General features: G+C 38.2%; 2 protein-coding genes across 13 annotated transcripts; one reads left to right on the forward strand and one right to left on the reverse strand.

Moving 5' to 3' along the window:
• Window positions 1-8: 8 nt before the first annotated feature.
• C23H12orf60 (chromosome 23 C12orf60 homolog) lies at window positions 9-17,448 on the forward strand. Of its 12 annotated transcripts, XM_020887351.2 has the most exons (4): window positions 663-783; window positions 4,023-4,216; window positions 5,478-5,564; window positions 16,518-17,448. In XM_020887351.2, the coding sequence occupies exon 4, from the start codon at window positions 16,542-16,544 to the stop codon at window positions 17,256-17,258; it is 717 nt and encodes a 238-aa protein (XP_020743010.2). In that variant the 5' UTR covers window positions 663-783; window positions 4,023-4,216; window positions 5,478-5,564; window positions 16,518-16,541; the 3' UTR covers window positions 17,259-17,448. The 12 variants fall into 12 exon arrangements, 11 of the variants coding, with proteins under 11 accessions (XP_020743031.2, XP_020743088.2, XP_020743020.2 ...); XM_020887372.2 differs by lacking the exons at window positions 663-783; window positions 5,478-5,564 and adding an exon at window positions 9-95; XM_020887361.2 differs by lacking the exons at window positions 663-783; window positions 5,478-5,564 and adding an exon at window positions 112-616.
• SMCO3 (single-pass membrane protein with coiled-coil domains 3) lies at window positions 1,969-15,885 on the reverse strand. Its single transcript, XM_070453666.1, has 2 exons — window positions 10,851-15,885; window positions 1,969-3,245 (listed from the first exon to the last, which is right to left on the reverse strand). Exon 2 carries the CDS (start codon window positions 3,227-3,229, stop codon window positions 2,552-2,554), a length of 678 nt encoding a protein of 225 aa, XP_070309767.1. The 5' UTR covers window positions 3,230-3,245; window positions 10,851-15,885; the 3' UTR covers window positions 1,969-2,551.
• Window positions 17,449-18,933: the final 1,485 nt, after the last annotated feature.

An 18,933-nucleotide genomic window follows, 5' to 3' on the forward strand; every position in this document is an offset into this window, starting at 1 on the left:
CCGAAGATCTCCGCGTTTCTTCGCCCTGGAACCATAGAGAGTAACCGAGAGCTGCAGGACGAGAGTCTCTTCCGCCCCAATACAGTACCGAATTGGTTGGTTATCGGCTAAGAGCCCGCCTCCACCACTCAGTCCAACGGTTTCATGTTGACTGACATTTGTCTAGCCCAATAAGAGTGTGAAAATGAAGCGGGTGGGCTATATGTTTGGCTGAGGCGACTTCTGTTCTACCTCTCGGGCCACAGGCATTCTGACCTGACATTCGAGAGTGGTTGTTATTACAGTCCGATTCCAGCTAGGGACCTGTTTAGCGCTATTTGTGTCACCTGGAATTGTGTTTCTGTAGATTTTTTTCGCGTTTATGACGTAAGCGCATGAAATCTTTGGGGAGTTTCTGTTTGAAAAGGGATCCCGGAATAACGCTTGCTGCCGTGCTTCATGCATTTAGCTAGCTTGGTTTGCTCCCGGAAGTTGATATTTTTCCACAGAACATCTGTAGACCTGAGGAAATCAGTGTAAATGTTAGAGTCCCAGATTGCTAATCTACAGGATTCGTTTTTTGAAGAGGAAATATGAGGACACACGTATAGTCAGTTTTAAGTTTACGAGAGGTGAGGTTGGTTTACGTTGTGTCTTTTTACCTACGGGTCTTTTCACTCACAAAATATCCTTTATGACGTCACCGTACAAAGGGGTGTGTTCCCTTAGGTCTAATCTTCGTCCTTTCCTTCTCTTTTGTATGCTCTTTATCTAAGACTCCTCCCATATCTTTTCCCCTTAAAGGTGAGTTTAAACATTCAAAAATAGTATCTCTTACCGGAAAGTATGTTAGAAATGGGCTTCCCTCATAGCTCAGTTGGTAAAGAATCTGCCTGCAATGCAGGAGACCCCGGTTGGATTCCTGGGTGGGGAAGATCCTCTGGAGAAGGAAATGCAACCCACTTCAGTATTCTTGCCTCGAGAATCCCATGGACAGAGGAGTAGCCTGACAGGCTACAGTCCGTGGAGTCGCAAGAGTCGGACGCAAATTAGCAACTAAAGAGAGAGAGATGTTAGATAGAGGTCAATTCTTACTATCAGTTATAAATATTCCAAGATCTTGACGGAGATACATACTAGTTTTTTTAGAGAATATTTAAAAGTGCGCTTAACCTGTAGGATTGGTCCCTTACCGAAAGCTTTTGTTTTACAAGATTATTGATATGGTTTTTGGCTGAATTCCGAGTCTCACAAAAGCAGTAAGTTTTTAAGTTTCAGAATCAGATAATAAATGCAAAATAAAAATTTTGAAGGTGGACTAAATTGTGATGTTTTGCAACTAATTTATCGAAGCAGTGTCAGAAGGAAAAGAAAATGAAGACTAACTTTGAAAAGTTATAGTGTTTCATCTAGATTTTTGAGATACGTTGTGCTTTTAAAATGTCAAGACGTTTCTCTTAATTGGATGCAAGAATCAACTGTAACGAACATTCTTGCAGGAATAACTTTTAAAATAATTTTGTAAGTAGAACCCACAAGTCTCAATGGGGAGTTACTGGTTGTTGAAGGATTTAGAAGATAAACACTTGCTTCAGAAATTTAGCTGACCCGCTAGGCCTCTATAGCCTTGGGATTTTTCTGAAATTAGGTAATTAATGTAATGGATCTCCTGAGTTTTTTATATAACAGGGAAAGCTGCCTCCTTTTTGCTAGTATTGAAAATGAAATTTAGTTTTTCTTAAAACTCATAAAGTAATAAATTACACCTTTCCTATAAACAATAAATTCTTAAAAGAGTAGCAAGTGCCTCTGCTACATTTAAATGCATTATATATATATATGTATATGTGAGATTTGCTTATTTTAAAAATGTTCCAAAGTGTCTAGACATTCACTTGAAAATTTAATCATCACACCACAGTTGGTCAGGATTGATTGCAATTATAGCAATAATTTTTATTTTTTATATTTTAACTTTTATCTCTTAACAGTCAATCTGAATTACAGATTGGTAATTAGTAGAACTTTCCAGAACAGTCGCCTCCTTTTGAAGTAAATTGTTACAAACCAAATTTCAGTCTCTTCCAGTTTAGGGCAAATTGCATTTAAACTGATGGTCACAATTACTGTAGTCTTTTTGTTCAATTCTAAGGCTCAGCTTTCATGTGGGGGCAGAAGTTACTATGTCCCTTAGAACTAAAAATGATGTCTGAAGCTAGGGATAGTCTCTTCATTCAATGCAAATTTTGAAGATTTTGACTGGGAATTGGAAAAGGTCACTCCTACACGCTGCTCTGCAATAGCATTCACCCTAATATTGATCTGTAGAGCACAGTGAGAGGACATCCCAGGATGCAGTCTTTCACTTACAGGTCTAGCACCAGCTGATCCAGACGTTCATTGTTGATAGAAAACTCTAGAGTCATCTAGTTGTAGCATTTCTGAATCCTCAGAGTTGTTTACTGTATTTATATCTTGTTGGAAGCTTATGGAAAATGAACCTAATCAGAGAAGCAAAACACCATTATGGAGAGAAAAGCAGAGAAATATTCTGGTGGCAAATAAAGCAACTTTATTTCATTTGATGTTTCACTGTGTTGGTGACCTCAGTAATGGCATGATGATATTTTTCTGAAGCTGACTTGAATTCTACCAGATGCTTCTCGTAACTTTTGATGGCTGCTTGAAGCTGTGTTTTCTCCACTGCTCCCAGGATGGCACGGAAGATCATATCTATCCCAAGGCCAAGAACAGCGACTCCTATGCTACCGAGGAGAGATGCACCAATCTGAGCTAGCACAGTGACCAACTTGTTAATTATGCCTGTTGTGATATTTGAGCCCACAAGTTTAACAGCCACCGCACTGGCGGCAGAAGTAGCTTCTCCCAGGATGACTGAAATAACCTTCTGTACTATCGCAATTTTCTCGGTTTCTCTTTCCTTAATATCCTGAAGTTTTCTATAAAGAGTTGGCTCTAGTTTATCTTTTAGTGCTTCATCCACCTTTTGCAATTCTTTTTGGATGTTCATCATGGATTGGATGATGATATCACAGTTTTCTTTGATGGTCCTATCTCTTTTCATTTCAATGGAAGGTAACGTACATCCTAAGTGTGTGTTTAAAACCCCAATCAGCTTATTGGTGGCATGGAAGCTGTCAGATAAGCAGTCAAGGAGCTCCTGGTGAAGACGGTTTACTTCTTGTCGCCTTTTTGGGTTCTCTGGATAGAGGAAGTCACTTTGAGCCATATTTCAAATATGGTCTCTGAAAAATACAATAGGAAATCTTTACTAAAAATCTTGAAAAATATCTGCTGGTTGCATAGATTTGACCAGAAACACTTTTACTATATGGATAAAAAAGTAGTATGCTACCTAAGGAATTTCTCAGAAAACTCAACATGTTCTTCAAAATCATTTTTTGAAATGTGAAGTCACTATGAAAATACAGGTAACATAGTATAACCCATGGATGTGTTAATTATGGCATTAGATCTTGTGATGGAGAGAATCCTAGATAGTACAGATTTGTGTCTGTCTAACATCTGATTATGGAGAAGGCAATGGCACCCCACTCCAGTGTTCTTGCCTGGAGAATCCCAGGGACAGGGGAGCCTGGTGGGCTGCCATCTACAGGGTCGCACAGAGTTGGACACGACTGAAGCGACTTAGCAGCAGCAACATCTGATTATTAATAGATGTGATTATTTCCAAGTAATATGTAATAATGTATTTGAAATGGTTAGCTCTTGATTACCAGTGCTTCTTAATTTCCTCAACCTATAGTCACCACTTTGAATAGACCTACCAAATTGATTTTTTCTAATATTTGAAATTAGTAGGGTTAGAAGAATATTAAGATCTCTGACTTTACAGGGCAATAGCTAATTTTATTTATGCACTCATCTTTTATTTGAGTGGTTATTCTATTCACATGGTTTTAAAAGTATATAGTGTATATAGTATATGTAGTTTAAAGTATAACATATGCTGTTATTTTAAAATATTAAAAAAGAAATCAAAACACTTTATATCTTTACAGGCAAACTGTTTGCACTCCAAAACCTAAGAAGCATCCAGAGGCAACACATACAACAATAGAATATTTACAAAAAGATTCTCATGATTAAAGTATATTTGCAAGATTGCTTGAAGTCTCGCTTGGAGAGGCAGTCATGCTGATGGAAGGAACAGGGCAGTTATGAATATCTCTCTGGTTCACTATTTGCAAAGCTTGTAAGTTAAATTCTTTAGAATTGTCTTTACTGCTCTTGGCCATTATTCAGATAAGCTAGAGTTGGCCTCAGAAAGAAGATAATGCCATTCCAGGAAGGTGTGAAGGAATAAGTAGCAAGAATCCACCATAGAGGGGAAAAAAGAGTGCACCATAGAATGAATAAGCCTGATGTTTATATCCTGCTTGTGTTTGTACTTTTGGCTCAGAGAAAGGAGGAAAAAGTGACACTCCTCTGAGTGAATGTGGGTGAAAGTTTGGACCCAGTGAGAACACTGTTCCTCCATATGCGCGATTAGAGCAGTCTTTCTATGTACCTGACACTGATTTTTTTGTTTGAACTCTGGGGAGAGAAGAATAAGAAAATGGAGTCCTTTTTACCTGTGTAGGATCTGGCATATTCTCATTGAGAAAACAATATCCTAATTAACTGGGGCCCTGTCTTTCTACCACCATGGTTTTGGATATTTATAGTGTATTTATAGTATATTTATGGTATTTCTAGGCTTGGATATTGGGAACCTTGGAAACATGGGATGAAGGAATGAAGATATTTTCTGTCAGGAAAGTAAACATGAATATAACCTATCCTCCATGTTAGAAGGATACAATATGGAAATAGAAATGGGAAATTTTTGGAAAAAAAAAAAAGAAAAACAGATTAGGAACATCATTATTTTTGCTCTTAGTTTTAGAAAAGTGCACTAGTACCCCTGATGGAGTAAATTGTATCATGATCAGATATTCATTTTTATCTTTCATTTAGATATAGCGCACACACACACATACACACACACCAGAGTAAATTGTATCATGGCCAGAAATTCATTTTTATCTTTGATTTATATATACTACACACACACACACACACACACCAGACACAAATGTCCACAAATCAGTAAATAGAAAATATCTCAATTCTGTTTAAAGAAATTGTCAAGTGAGTGAAGTGAGTGAAAGTCACTCAGCTGTGTCCGACTCTTTGTGACCCCATGGATTATATAGTCCATGAAGTCCTCCAGGCCAGAATACTGGAGTGGGTAGCCATTCCTTCTCCAGGGGATTGTCCCAACCCAGGAATTGAACCCAGGTCTCCCACATTGCAGGCGGATTCGTTACCAGCTGAAACACAAGGGACTATTAAATATTCCCCAAACTCACTATTGGGTTGCAAACTGCAGTTTGCTAATCACAAACTATTACTTTGATTTTGCTTTTTTCTCCTAGAAATTTTACATTAAACCTTTTTGTTGTTGTTCCTAGTATTCAGATCTTATCATGAAATGAAAACTCTAGTTTCTGGCTCTGAGTTCTGAAGATCACAGACTACATCCCCATTCAGAAATTTAAGTGAGAAGTCTTTCATACCCTGAACAAGTGAAAAATTTCTCTAAAAGCTATCATATGTGATTATTTGAAGGCATAACTTTTAGAAAAGGTGTGTGGTTCTATTTACCTGAAGATAAAGAAGAGATAACCTTCCCCTTTGATAAGAGGTTAAATGCTTCCAGCTGGTCAGTTGCTTTTCAGTTAATTCATTGTTTTAACACAGGTTGACAAATTAATCATAAAGTACATTTGAAAGACTAGACTTTTCCTTTCCTAAACATTGAAGCACCTTAAACACAGTATGAACCAGTGTTGTACCAGGTGCAAGAGTAGATGGAATTATGGAGCAAAATAGTCCCCAGAGGAGACCCTGATATATGTTGGATTTAATATATAATGTATGTAGACACTCAAATCAGTAATAATTGAAATTAGTATTCCATAAATGATTCTGGAGTATTAAAAATTTTTAATGTTATCAGTGTAAAACTTTAAATGTTATCAGTATAGTACATGTAAAAAAAAAAACAAGTGATACAATAGCTAGAAGAAAATAGATAATTTTTAAATGTCTGTATGGAGGGCTTCATAAGCTTAAAACCAGTGGGAATAAGTCACACAAACTTTAACAATGATGACCATGTAAAAAGAACTAAAACTAGTTAAAATGGAGGAAAAATGAAAAAATATTGATTTCTAAAGTTTAGCTGTTAATAAGGGAAGCAGTAATAATCTCATAGCTAAACACACTTTGAACAGACAGTAAAAGAAGAAATAGTAATAACTAATTGATGAAAGGTTCAGTCTTACCATATATCAGACACACTGTGTTTTCATCTGCAAAAGTAATGTTTTCTTTCCTCTGCATACTAAAAACCCTTGGGCATTCACTTTTATAGTCTTTTTCCTGGGTTCCAGATATCCATAATTTTGTGCCAATAATAAGTCTGAGTAAGAAACATCATGATGTGCTCAGAATTATTTTTTACATCTAATGAAGAAAGACTTTTAGTCTCTTGAGTCAGGCTTACCTTCCTTTTTTTCACTTGGGGAAGGGGACTTGACAGTTTCTTTCTGCAGAGAGATCTTCAGCAGGCCTGCCACTATACTTGCCCCAGTACTGAATACAGTTTAAAATTATTTCTATCCTGACAGTGAGATAAACACTAGAGAACTAGGTGGAGGAGAGGTGGCTTTTGAAGGTGAAACCAAGGATTATGTTTTGAGCAGGTGAAACTTGAAGAGCCCAATGAAGGAAGTAATTTAATAATGCAGTAGCAATTTATCTAATGGATAGTAGTACTTTACTATTACAAGGTAGTATGCTAGGCTCTATAGAGCCTACAGAAATGAAGTAGATACAGTCCCTGCTTTTATAGAATTCCTAATGTAGGTAGGAAGTTAAGACGTTTAAGACTGCAGGGTCAAACTGTAGGCAGTATATCGTACCAAATTATAGATAGAGGTGTGCATGCCTTCTGCAAACTCATTTAAAAGAACTCACACTTTGAAGTAAGATACATCATATGGTATCACTTCTAAATGGGAATCTAAAAAAAAGTGGCATATGTGAACTTATTTACAAAACAGAAACAGAGTCACAGATGCAGAAGATAATCTTATAGTTACCTGGGGTAAAGGGAGGGGAGGGATAAACTGGGAGATTGGAATTGACATACATACACTACTATATATAAAACAGATGAGTAATAAGCATATGCTGTATCTTACAGGGAACTCTACCCCATATTATGTAATGACCTATGTGGGAAAAGAACCTAAAAAAGAGTGGAGATACTTATAACTGATTCACTTTTCTGTACAGCAGAACCAACACAACATTGTAAAAAAAGAAGAAAGTGAAGTCGCTCAGTCGTGTCTGACTCTGTGACCCCATGGATTGTGCCCTACCAGGCTCCTCAGTCCATGGAATTTTCCAGGCAAGAGTACTGGAGTGTGGGTTGCCATTTCCTTCTCCAACATTGTAGATCAGGTTTATTCCAATAAAAATTTAAAAAACAAAAAAAAAACCTCTCGCTTTAATAATATTGACCCTGGGGCCATGTGGAGACATCCAGTTATCTAGGGAAATGATTTGTACCCTTTCAAACTGATGCTCTTAGATACATGCTTGATATTTAAAGGACAGGTTATACACCATTTGGAGAAGGAAATGGCAACCCCACTCCAGTACTCTTGCCTGGAAAACCCCATGGACGGAGAAGCCTGGTAGACTACAGTCCATGGGATCGCAAAGAGTCGGACACGACTGAGCGACTTCACTTTTTATATACCACTTGAAAAATCTTAGTTGGCAATGGGCAGCATTTGCACTATTGCCCATGACAATTTAGCTCTGACACTTGAATTGCTCCCTTCCCTCAGCAAAACGAAAAAGATCTGCCATCAGTTGGAGTCACCTTTCTTAAAGATCACAGTTGTTACTCAGGCATGCCTCAAGTGATATCTTACCAACAATATGTAGTACTGTACCCAAGAGGAATTCTGGGCTGTATACTTCCCTCTATCTTATTGCATTTCAGGTTTGACCTTTTAAATACTGACTTTAAAATTCAATCTTTTAAAATAATTTAAAGTCATTTAAAAAATGATTTTTAAAGTTCAGCAGGCAATTAAGTGGTGTATTTAATCCAGCTCTGATCAGCGGCATCTTTTGTATGGAAGATGTCAACTTTACACTATTTTTTATCACATGATAGTGCTCCTAATTAGCAGTGGGCAGTTACCATTCACTTATGTACAGCCTACTTGGATCTGTTGTAGTGGTTCATGAAATAGAAAGAGTCCTGCACAGCCTGATGGGGAATTGCTAACCGGCAGGTGGAGCACTTGGCCTCTGGCACATTAATTTCACCCCAGCTTTTACTAAAGCAGCTGTGCATTCTCTGCTGCTGTATTTGGGCTGTGGGTGGATAAAATTTTGTGTGATAATAGAGTACTGTTGCTAAAACAGTTTGGAAATCACATGTGTTTTGGCTTATTTTATTTAAAAAAAGGAAGTAGACAAATCTTGAAGCTACAGCTCGTTTTAGGGACTTGGAATGAAAACAAAGACTAGCTTCAGATGGATTATTGTTGGACCAAACTCATCAATTTTGTTGAAATGACAAGTAAACATTCGTAATTAAAGAACATGTAAGAAATGGTACAAATATACTGATGATTGTATCTAAAAGTTAATTTTGTGATACTGGGCTTCCCTTGTGGCTCAGATGGTAAAGAATCTGGCTGCAATGCAGACCTGGGTTCGATCCCTGGATCAGGAAGATCCCATGGAGAAGGGAATGGCTACTGATGATTGTATCTAAAAGTTAATTTAGTGATGTGACAGTTGTTTTAGTTTTTCAGGAAAGGAACGACCTTAAAAATAAAAATGTATTGATTATCACATATGCAGATAAATATTTCTCAGGATACTTTTGTGAATTACGTAGTGCATTGACTGTCCAGTGCTATAGGAATTTAAAGAGAAATTTTAGGACCGAGATTATTAGAGGAAGATTCATGGATAAAGTGACAGGTGATTGTGCTTTGATAGGTGGTAAAATTTAAAAGCTTTGATAAAACAAAGTATTTTTTAAAGTTTATAGCAATAATATATAAATACTTTATTATCCACAAGGAAAAACATCCATAAACCTCCCATCATGTTTTTTTGAATTATTCCTTTCCAAAGTTTATTTAAAGGCATAAGTGCTTTTACAAAGTTGTGATAATAGTATAAATAAAATTTCATCTTATATTAATTTAAATACTCCCCCTATTTCTAGTTTCATAATTATTTTATTGGTTACATAAAATATACATATTTATATTTTATAAAATATTTCATATATATTTACCACAATTTATTAAATCCTTAATTGTTTCACTACCTTAATATAAGTATTTTAATACACATGATCCTTTTTCTCTCAATTACCTGGATTATTTCCTCAGGGTAAATTTCCAGAGGAAATTCAAATCATATAAACATATAATTTATATAATCAGTAGGTATAAAAATTTATATTTTGATATGTACTGCAAGTGCATTGCAAAAGCTTTTCCACCTACATCAAAAATTAATTTTTACAGCAGGACACTGGGTGTGTTTCAAAGTCAAAGACAATTCTGTTAAATATTACTGGTTTGAGAAGCATAAGGTCAAATTTCAGAAAGTTCTTGCTTTTGTGGAAATGTACCCTGAAAAAGTTAATGATGAAATGACACTGAAATTTGCTTACAAATACTCTACAAGGGAGATTGGAGTAGGTTCATAGAGGTAATAAGATCAACCTTATACTGATAATTTTTGAAGCTGGATTACGGGTATACGGGAGTTTATTATTATTTTCACTTTTGTGTATGTTTGGACTTTTCCCATAATAACAATTAAAAATAGAAAGGAAGAAGGAAAGAAAGCAAAGCCCCTGTCTTAGCTTCTGATGTCTGGTCATTAGTGCTCTCTAAACTTCTACCTTTCTCCATGCTGTCCCTTATCCTCACTATCCATATTGGGTCTAGCTGTGCTGCAAGGTTTACTTATCTGGGAGTGTGGGTTTAGGGTATGGGTAAAGTCAGAAGCTTTTCAGGAGAAAATAACAGCTACTAACTAGTTCTGAGCCTCCTTTAAATCAAAACCATGGCCTTTAATTTAAAAAAATAAAAAGTTGATCATGCTGTGATGACACTCTGATATAAAAATTGTTTAAAAGAATATTTCTGGCCAGAAAGGAGAATATTGAGGTCATTTACCAGCATTTATCAGATGTTCACTTGGGAACCTCTGCCATATGCCTTGAGTAAACAAAGTTCCTTGCCCTCAAGAAGATAGCAGTCTATCTGAAGACACACAGCAAATGCCCAGTGGTATTTAAATGTAATAGAACTTAATGAAGGAGCATAAGCACTAGACATTAACTAAAATTAGATCACACATTCATTCTTCTAAAGGTACTGAATCATAAATGAATGTTAAAGACATAAAGATGTTACAATCTATATAAATAGCACACTTTCACACACAGGTGTCCTTTCATCCTTGTTCTTTTCTAAAAGTGATGTCTTTACTACTTTATCTTCCCTGCTGACTTAATTATATAAGCTGTTAATTTTCTTCTTTCTTGGTATCTTCAGAGACATAAATGTTCACCAGGAACATGTCATGGGATCCACTTAAAGTTGTTTTGTTGCTTTATTATATTTATAGTTAGGATTCAAGTCTAGCATATTACTGCAGATGCCTTTTAATATGGAGAAGCAGAGTATTATATCAATACTAACAGAAATACCCATATTGCTTACCTTGTTTCTGAGTCCAGTGGTCCCAGCAGTTGTTTAGGAGTAGTTGCTGTGCTTTTTCATCTGGTTTCATCTGGATGTTTCTAATGGAATGTGATGACTTAACAGGCTTTGTTAGTCTCTGCTGGGTCCCTCTGCCTGTCTGGTTTATTGACTGTTTGTACATGGTTTAGTTCTCAGAATTCTTTTATCTTCTATATTAATATAAAATTGGTACGTATTAAGTAATATTGGACTGCAGGGAGATCCAACCAGTCCATCCTAAAAGAAATCAGTCCTGAATATTCATTGGAAGGACTGATGCTGAAGCCAAAACTCCAGTGCTTTGGCCATCTGATATGAAGAACTGACTCATTGGAAAAGACCCTGATGCTGGGAAAGATTGAAGGCAGGAGGAGAAGGGGACAACAGAGGATGAGATGGTTGGATGGCATCACCAACTCAATGGACATGGGTTTGGGTGGACTCCGGGAGTTGGTGATGGACAGGGAGGCCTGGTGTGCTGCAGTCCATGGGGTCGCAAAGAGTCGAACACGACTGAATGACTGAACTGAATTGAATATAATTTGAAAGACTGATACAATGATAAAACATTCAATTTTTTATTCTTTAATGGACTTTTAATTTGAAAAGTTCTGTCCAACTGAGCTAATTTGACTCCGTAGAGAAGATGCCTCTTTGATTGAAACTCAGAATTTTGACGTCCCATAATGTCAGCTTGGAGAAGGAACTGGCAACCCACTTCAGTATTCTGTGGATGGAGGAGCCTGGTGGGCTACTGTCCATAGGGTCGCACAGAGTCGGACACGATTGCAGCGACTTAGCATGCATGCATGCATGCATTGGAGAAGGAAATGGCAGCCCACTCCAGTATTCTTGCCTGGGGAATCCCAGGGACGGAGGAGCTTGGTGGCCTGCTGTCTGTGGGGTCGCACAGAGTCGGACACAACTAAAGTGATGCAGCAGCAGCGTATCAGCTATTCCAGATATTAAATTTACTTTAGCTTCTGTTGCCTTTTGTACCTCCTGTTGCTGATTGCTTTAAGTTCTCAAGGCATATGGGCAGAGATATTTTCAGCCAAATGTGTTTTGTGTGTGTGTGTGTGTGTGTGTATGTGTGTGTGTGTGTGTGCTCTTCTTTCCTGGCTGGAAGTTCTGCTCTTTATTACTGTCTTCCGTGTTATCTTGGTTAATCATCTTGACTCCTTTCCCTTAAAGCTTAGATCAGCATCTCCCACGCTTCTTCCTCTAGATTCTGTCCTAATCTCTACTGATTCCTCTACATCAGAGATACATCAGAAGCAGGTAAAATCACTCAACCTCAATAACTTAGTGGAAACACCATGGACTTTAGAGTTGGACAGTCTCTATTTTGTGTATAGGGGCTTCCTTGATGGCTTAGATGGTAAGGAATCTGTCTGCTGTGCAGGAGACCTGGGTTCAGTTCCTGGGTTGGGAAGATCCCCTGGAGAAGGAAATGACAACCTACTTCATGGACAGAGGAATCTGGCAGGTTATAGTCCACGGGTTGCCAGAGTCAGACATGACTTAGCGACTAAATCACCAAGACAATAGGGTGTAGAGGGTGAATGTCTAGTCTGAAGGGGACAACCTCAGTTCCAGGAAATTTCTCCATCCAGAAAAAGGACTTACTACTACCAGTTCATTTCATTTTTTCAATAATCAGTAGAAATCTCGATTTCTGTGTTTCAATTTAAAATTTGCAACTGATAACGAATTGTGGTAGGTCAAACAAAGCATATCTGGTTAGATTTTTTCCTGTGAATTGTCAGTTTGTGACCCTTTGACAAAAATATTGAGATCAAATGTGAGACCACTAAAATTGTCTAGATGAGAGCTCACCGGAATAGTAGTTATGGGAATGGAAGGGAGGGGATGGATTGAAATAAGTTCAAAGAGGGTTAACAAGTTTTAGGGACTGATTCAGTTTGGTGAAGAGAAAAGGAAGATAGATTTTGAGCCTCAACAATGAGGCAAGATGCAAAAATGCATCTCAGATATACAGATTACACCTCCCTTATGGCAGAAAGTGAAGAACTAAAGAGCCTCTTGATGAAAGTGAAAGAGGAGAGTGGAAAAGTTGGCTTAAAGCTCAACATTCAGAAAACTAAGATCATGGCATCTGGTCTCATCACTTCATGGGAAATAGATGGGGAGACAGTGGAAACAGTGGCTGACTTTATTTTTCTGGGCTCCAAAATCACTGCAGATGGTGATTGCAGGCATGAGATTAAAAGACGCTTACTCCTTGGAAGGATACTTATGACCAACCTAGATAGAATATTAAAAAGCAGAGACATTACTTTGCCAACAAAGGTCTGTCTGGTCAAGGCTATGGTTTTTCTAGTGGTCATGTATGGATGTGAGAGTTGGACTGTGAAGATAGCTGAGCACTGAAAAACTGATGCTTTTGAACTATGGTGTTGGAGAAGACTCTTGAGAGTCCCTTGGACTGCAAGGAGATCCAACCAGTCCATCCTAAAGGAGATCAGTCCTGGGTGTTCACTGGAAGGACTGATGCTGAAGCTGAAACTCCAATACTTTGGCCACCTCATGCAAAGAGCTGACTCATTTGAAAAGACCCTGATGCTGGGGAAGATTGAAGGCAGTAGGAGAAGGGGACGACAGAGGATGAGATGGTTGGATGGCATCACTGATTTAATGGCCATGGGTTTGGGTGGTCTCCGGGAGTTTGTGATGGACAGGGAGGCCTGGCGTGCTGCAGTTCATGGGGTTGCAAAGACTCGGCCATGACTGAGCGACTGAAATGAACTGAATGAGGCAAGGCTTAAGAGGAGAATGTTTTTGGAGGAGATGAGTGCAGTTTGGGATAATTGTGTGACATATACTGGTACAGTTACCATATGATGACCAGTAGGTAGTTGGAAATGTAGATCTAGAGATCAGGAGAATTTCTGAGGCTACACTGGGAGATTTAGGAGTCATCTGCACACAGATGACATTTATAATTAATGGGGATAGGTGAGATCTTTTTTAAAAAATAATTTAGCCTTTATTTATTAATATTTAGGCTTCACTGGATCTTTGTTGCTGTGCACGGACTTTCTCTAGTTGCCGTGAGTAGGGGCTACTCTCCAGTTGCAGTACACAGACTTCTCATTGCAGCGACTTCTCCTGTTGTGGCTCCTGGGCTCGAGAACACGGGCTCAGTAGTTTTGGCACTTGGACTTCGCTGCTCTGCCGCATCCCCAGATCAGGGATCAAACTTGTGTTCCCTACACTGGCAGGCAGATTCTTTACCACTGGACCATGAGGGAAGTCCCCCAGTGAGGTCTTGAAGGGAAGAAGTATAGAATATGAGGAGGGCCAAAGACACAGCCTTCCTGAGCTTAGGAGACTGGAAAGAACTTGCTGGCATAAGGAAGAAAAGCCTACAAAATGAGCAAATTCTTGGAGAGGATGTAGAAGGACCAGATTTGCATAGCATCGTGGAGGCCTCTGGAGGAGAAAAATTTGAAGTTGGAAGAGGTATTCAGCAATTTTAAATAAGGCAGCGAATTCAAGATATTTGTGTGTGTTAGTCACTTAGTCATGTCAGCTCTTTGCGACCCCACGGACTATAGCCCACCAGGCTCCTCTGGCCATGGAATTCTCCAGGCAAGAATACTGGAGTGGGTTGCCAGTTCCTTCTCCAGGGTATCTTTCTGACCCAGGGGTTGAACCCAGGTCTCCTGCATTGCAGGCAGATTCTTTACCATCTGAGCTGTAAATAGGCCAAGAAATTTTACGATTAGAAGTTATTGATGCCCTGTAAGAAAATAATGAGGGATGTAAATAAATTATTGTTGTTGTTCAGTCACTAAGTCATGTCAGACTCTTTGTGACCCCAGGGAGTGTAACCTCCCAGGTAACTCTGTCCATGGGATTTCCCAGGCAAGAGTACTGAGAAATGCTGGAGTGGGTTGCTTTTTCCTCCAACAGAGAATCTTCCCAGACCAGGGATGGAACCCACATCTTCTGCATTGGCAGGTGGATTTTTTTTTTAACCACTAGCCACCAGGGAAGGCTAGAAATAAATTACAATAAAGTGAAGAATTTCTCTGTTGGGAAATTTGAGAGTTAAAGGAAGGAGTGAGATGGGATCATTACTTAAAGGGAAATTGGTGTCAAACATTTTTCTTTTTTAAACTAAGTAGGGGGGAATTTCCTGGTTGTCCAGTGATTAGGTCTCCATGATTCCACTGCAGGGGGTACGGGTTTGATCCCTGGAGTTCCCTGCAGGAACTAAGATCCTGCATGCCATGCAGCATGATCAAAATAGAAAATAAAATATAAACTGAGTAGGGCAGTTTTTGGCTACAATGCTTGGCTTGTGGGATCTCAGTTCTGTGACCAGGGATTGAACCCAGGCCACAGTGGTAGAATCTTAACCAGAATCTTAACCAACTGAATAGGAAAATGTAGTCAAAGGAGAAGGACAAATGAAGAGGGAGTGATGGAGGATACAAGATGTATTAGTCAACTTGGGCTACCATAACAAAATACCACAGCCTTGCAGCTTAATCAACAGGAATTATTTTCTTATAGCTCTGGAGGTTGAGAAATCTCAAATCAAAGCACGGGCCCATTCAGTTTTTGGTGAGGGCTCTCTTCCTGATTTGCAGTCAGTCACCTTCTTGCTGCAGTCTCACAAGGCGGGGAGAGTGAGGGAGGGTGCTCGCTGGTCTCTCTTAAAAGGATACTAATCCTGTTGTATCAGGGCCTTAACCTTAATTACCTCCTAATAGGACCTATCTCCAAATAAATCATACTGGAAATTAGAGTGTCAACCTACTGGATTTCAGAAGGGGGCATTCATAGCACAGTTCAGTTCATAGCACAAAAGGAAGAGGGGGTGGTTGATAGAACATAATTCTAGAGAAAATATCAAAAGAGGACTGTGAACATTGGTTATAGACAGTAATATTCCTCTCTATTGCAGAAGAGGACAAGTTGTGATGAAAGGACATTTTTAGACAAGATAGACATTTTGGGAGTTTGGACTAGATAACCTTGATCTTCTTTGGAATACTGCCATCCCTACCTCCTCTGTCTGCTGCTGTCTACCTTTCAGAGTTGTTTAATAGTTACTTGAGATATTCTGTTCAGGATTTTTAGCTGTAATTAGTAGGAAAGACTGGATTGAGTGTGAGTGAGTATTAGTCATTTAGTCGTATCTGACTCTTTGTGACCCCATGGACTTTAGCCCCCCATGCTCCTCTGTCCATGGGATTCTCCAGGCAAGAATATTAGAGTGGGTTGCCATGCCCTTCTCTGGTGGATGGAGAGTACTTGCTCTGTTTTAACTGGAACCAGAGTCCCTCTACGTAATCTTTCATGTTTTATCCAGTCTTTTCCACTAGACTGGATGGTTACTGAGGGTAATGCCTGAGTATCCATAGGTCAACATATCCAATATGGGATCTAGCATGCAATATTTAATATGTGATTTAAAGTTTACGAAAATCCCTCTTCTACTCTGCTTTAATTATTTTTGTTACTATTTTTTATTAAAGCACAAGATCATTTATGCTTGTATAGCCTTCCAACCTTTGACAGGAGTTATCATCATGTTTAGATTATACTTTCAGTCTATTTATGGTTGAAACATGCATTTAGTTTTCATTTGGATTCCTACTTGTTTTACAGTGCTGAAACCTTTCTGCTGGAGAAATGTCTTCAGAGTCAGAAAAGGATAAAGAGAGGCTCGTTCAAGCTGCCAAAACATTCTTCTTTTACATGCAAGATCTTGCTTCCTTCACAAATGCACTCATCGAATTGTTCAACAGCACTATGAGCACTCAGATCCTCTTGATGACTGTGAAAGAAGATGGTAATGTGAAGGCTGTCTTTGAACAAATGCTCAAAATTTTTAAGGAGATGCACTCTGTGGTGGCGGCCAAGCAGGACCCAATGCAAAGTGAACCTTTAAGTTCCAAGATTGCAACAGCTATGTCCTCTGTGGTTGAGAAGAGTAACAATATAAGGGAGTTGCAACAGTCAACCAAAGAAATGTTCAAAAATGCCCAGTCACCTATCATTGCCTCTGTGCTGAATAGTGGTAACATTCTTGAGAGTTTGGAATCTTCTCTTTTACTCTTGATGAAATATCCCATCATGAATCTCCAATTAAGTGACTTCTATAGGAAAGAACAATCAGATGCCACCACATCTGAGAAAAGTCCAGGTCCATCCAAAGCCACTACAATAGATGCCTTGAAAAAGTTGCAGGATGCACTCAACATTGAGAATGTTAAGTATACCATTAAGTCAGCTGCAGATCAAATGGAACAAATTGTCAAAACTATGGGACCAATCTTAGAGGTCCTCCAAAAAGCCATAAAAACTATGGAAACCAAGCTTTCTGTGTTTAAGAAACCCAGGAACTAGTAGGAGTGCAACAGAAGTGTTCATGCTGGTCAGAAAACCAATTCAAACTATGCAAGTTTTCATAGTACTCTCTAAGACCCTCAGTGCCCAACATGTGGTCTACTGGGACATGAATTCAAAGAGAAGTCACCTGGCAAACCATGTACCTCAAGTTTTGCTTTATTCAAATAAAAATAAATAACCAAAGAAATCCTGCTTAAAATGGTGGTTCCTGAAACGAATATATTGTTCAAAAAAATTCAAGTATGATATTATATTTGAGGATATTTCTAAACATTGTATTTCATCTTAAAGCATAATTGAAATAACCTCCAATTAATTTCTACTCTTAGTAATTCTATTTCTAGTTTCTACAGTGCAAGGTCTAGGTAAATATATATATTATCAATAAATAATGTTGTTCAGATGCTAGGAAACAACTTCTCTATTTTTGTCACCCATATACCAATTTCGGTACATTTCAGTGGCTTGCTTATCATATGCCATCACTAAATACCTTCGATATGATTCATCCAGAAGTAAAAAAGAATAGTGAATGAGGAGTAATAGAATTTTCTTGCCTGTGTGAATAAGACCAAAGCAGATGAGTCAGTCTTTGTTTCCTACTGAGGTCTTATGATGAGGAGATATTAGAGGTTGAAAAATGAAAGTACTCTAACATTTTACACAGACATACAGACATGCACAGACACACAGACTAACACGTACACACAAAGACCTAACACTTGTTACTTGACCGAAACAGAAGTAAGATTTCTGAGATGTGCTTGGTTGAACTGGGGGGAAGAAGACCGATCCATTTGCCTGCCATAAAGTCTTGGGTTCTCATGAATTGCAAATAAGTGTATGCTCTCAAGATTGCCCTATTTCCCTTTATATCTAATAGGAACTTTGTGAAGCACAAGAAAGGCAATTAAGGGTGCTAATATTTTTTTTTCTTTTTAAGAAGTATGGAATTTACTGTTTATTTTAAAAGCAGTTAACTAGTTCTCTTTTGGAATTTTACTTCCTGAGAATACCAGATCTTTCCTCATTTAAATATTTTCTTGTTTAAAAATCTTAAATCCCATTTTCTCTTTCAAAAAAATAAATGCTTGCTTTTCATCTATATCTCAGAGGAACTAAGCAGCCTGGACTTGCAGAATTCATGGGTATGGAACTAGCTTTTATCTTCACCCCATTTAGCTCAATTAGTAGGGTCTTTAGAGACCTAGTGATTCCCCATCAACCCGCTTATCTTGTCTACTCCCTGAAAGAAGAGTCGGAGAATATTCTTAGCTGGGAAGTTTGATTTGCACTTTTTAAAAACCTAATTGTTTGCACATAATGGGGATTCAATATATCTTTGATATTTGCTGGGTAATTAGATGTTTTACTACTCTATCTTCACACACATATACTTGCATTCTTAGCAAATGTGCTTAAATTTGCAATGAAGGCTTAAAATCCAATTTGCCATAAAGTCCTCAGTAAATTAACATATGAATTTAAATTCTAACTTTTTAACAGTTTAGAAGAAATGTGTGTGCAACACCCCATTACAGGCAGTGAGTAAGATTCCACTGACATCTTTCATTAACCTTCCCTTTTATTTCTTGGGTTTCTGTGTTTTCTCCCATCAGACTGAGACAGGCTGGGACCTGGGATCCTTTGCTACAGTCCTGCAGTACTTAGA

The sequence above is a fragment of the Odocoileus virginianus genome, chromosome 23 (assembly GCF_023699985.2).
Source record: "Odocoileus virginianus isolate 20LAN1187 ecotype Illinois chromosome 23, Ovbor_1.2, whole genome shotgun sequence".
Lineage (NCBI taxonomy): Eukaryota > Metazoa > Chordata > Mammalia > Artiodactyla > Cervidae > Odocoileus > Odocoileus virginianus.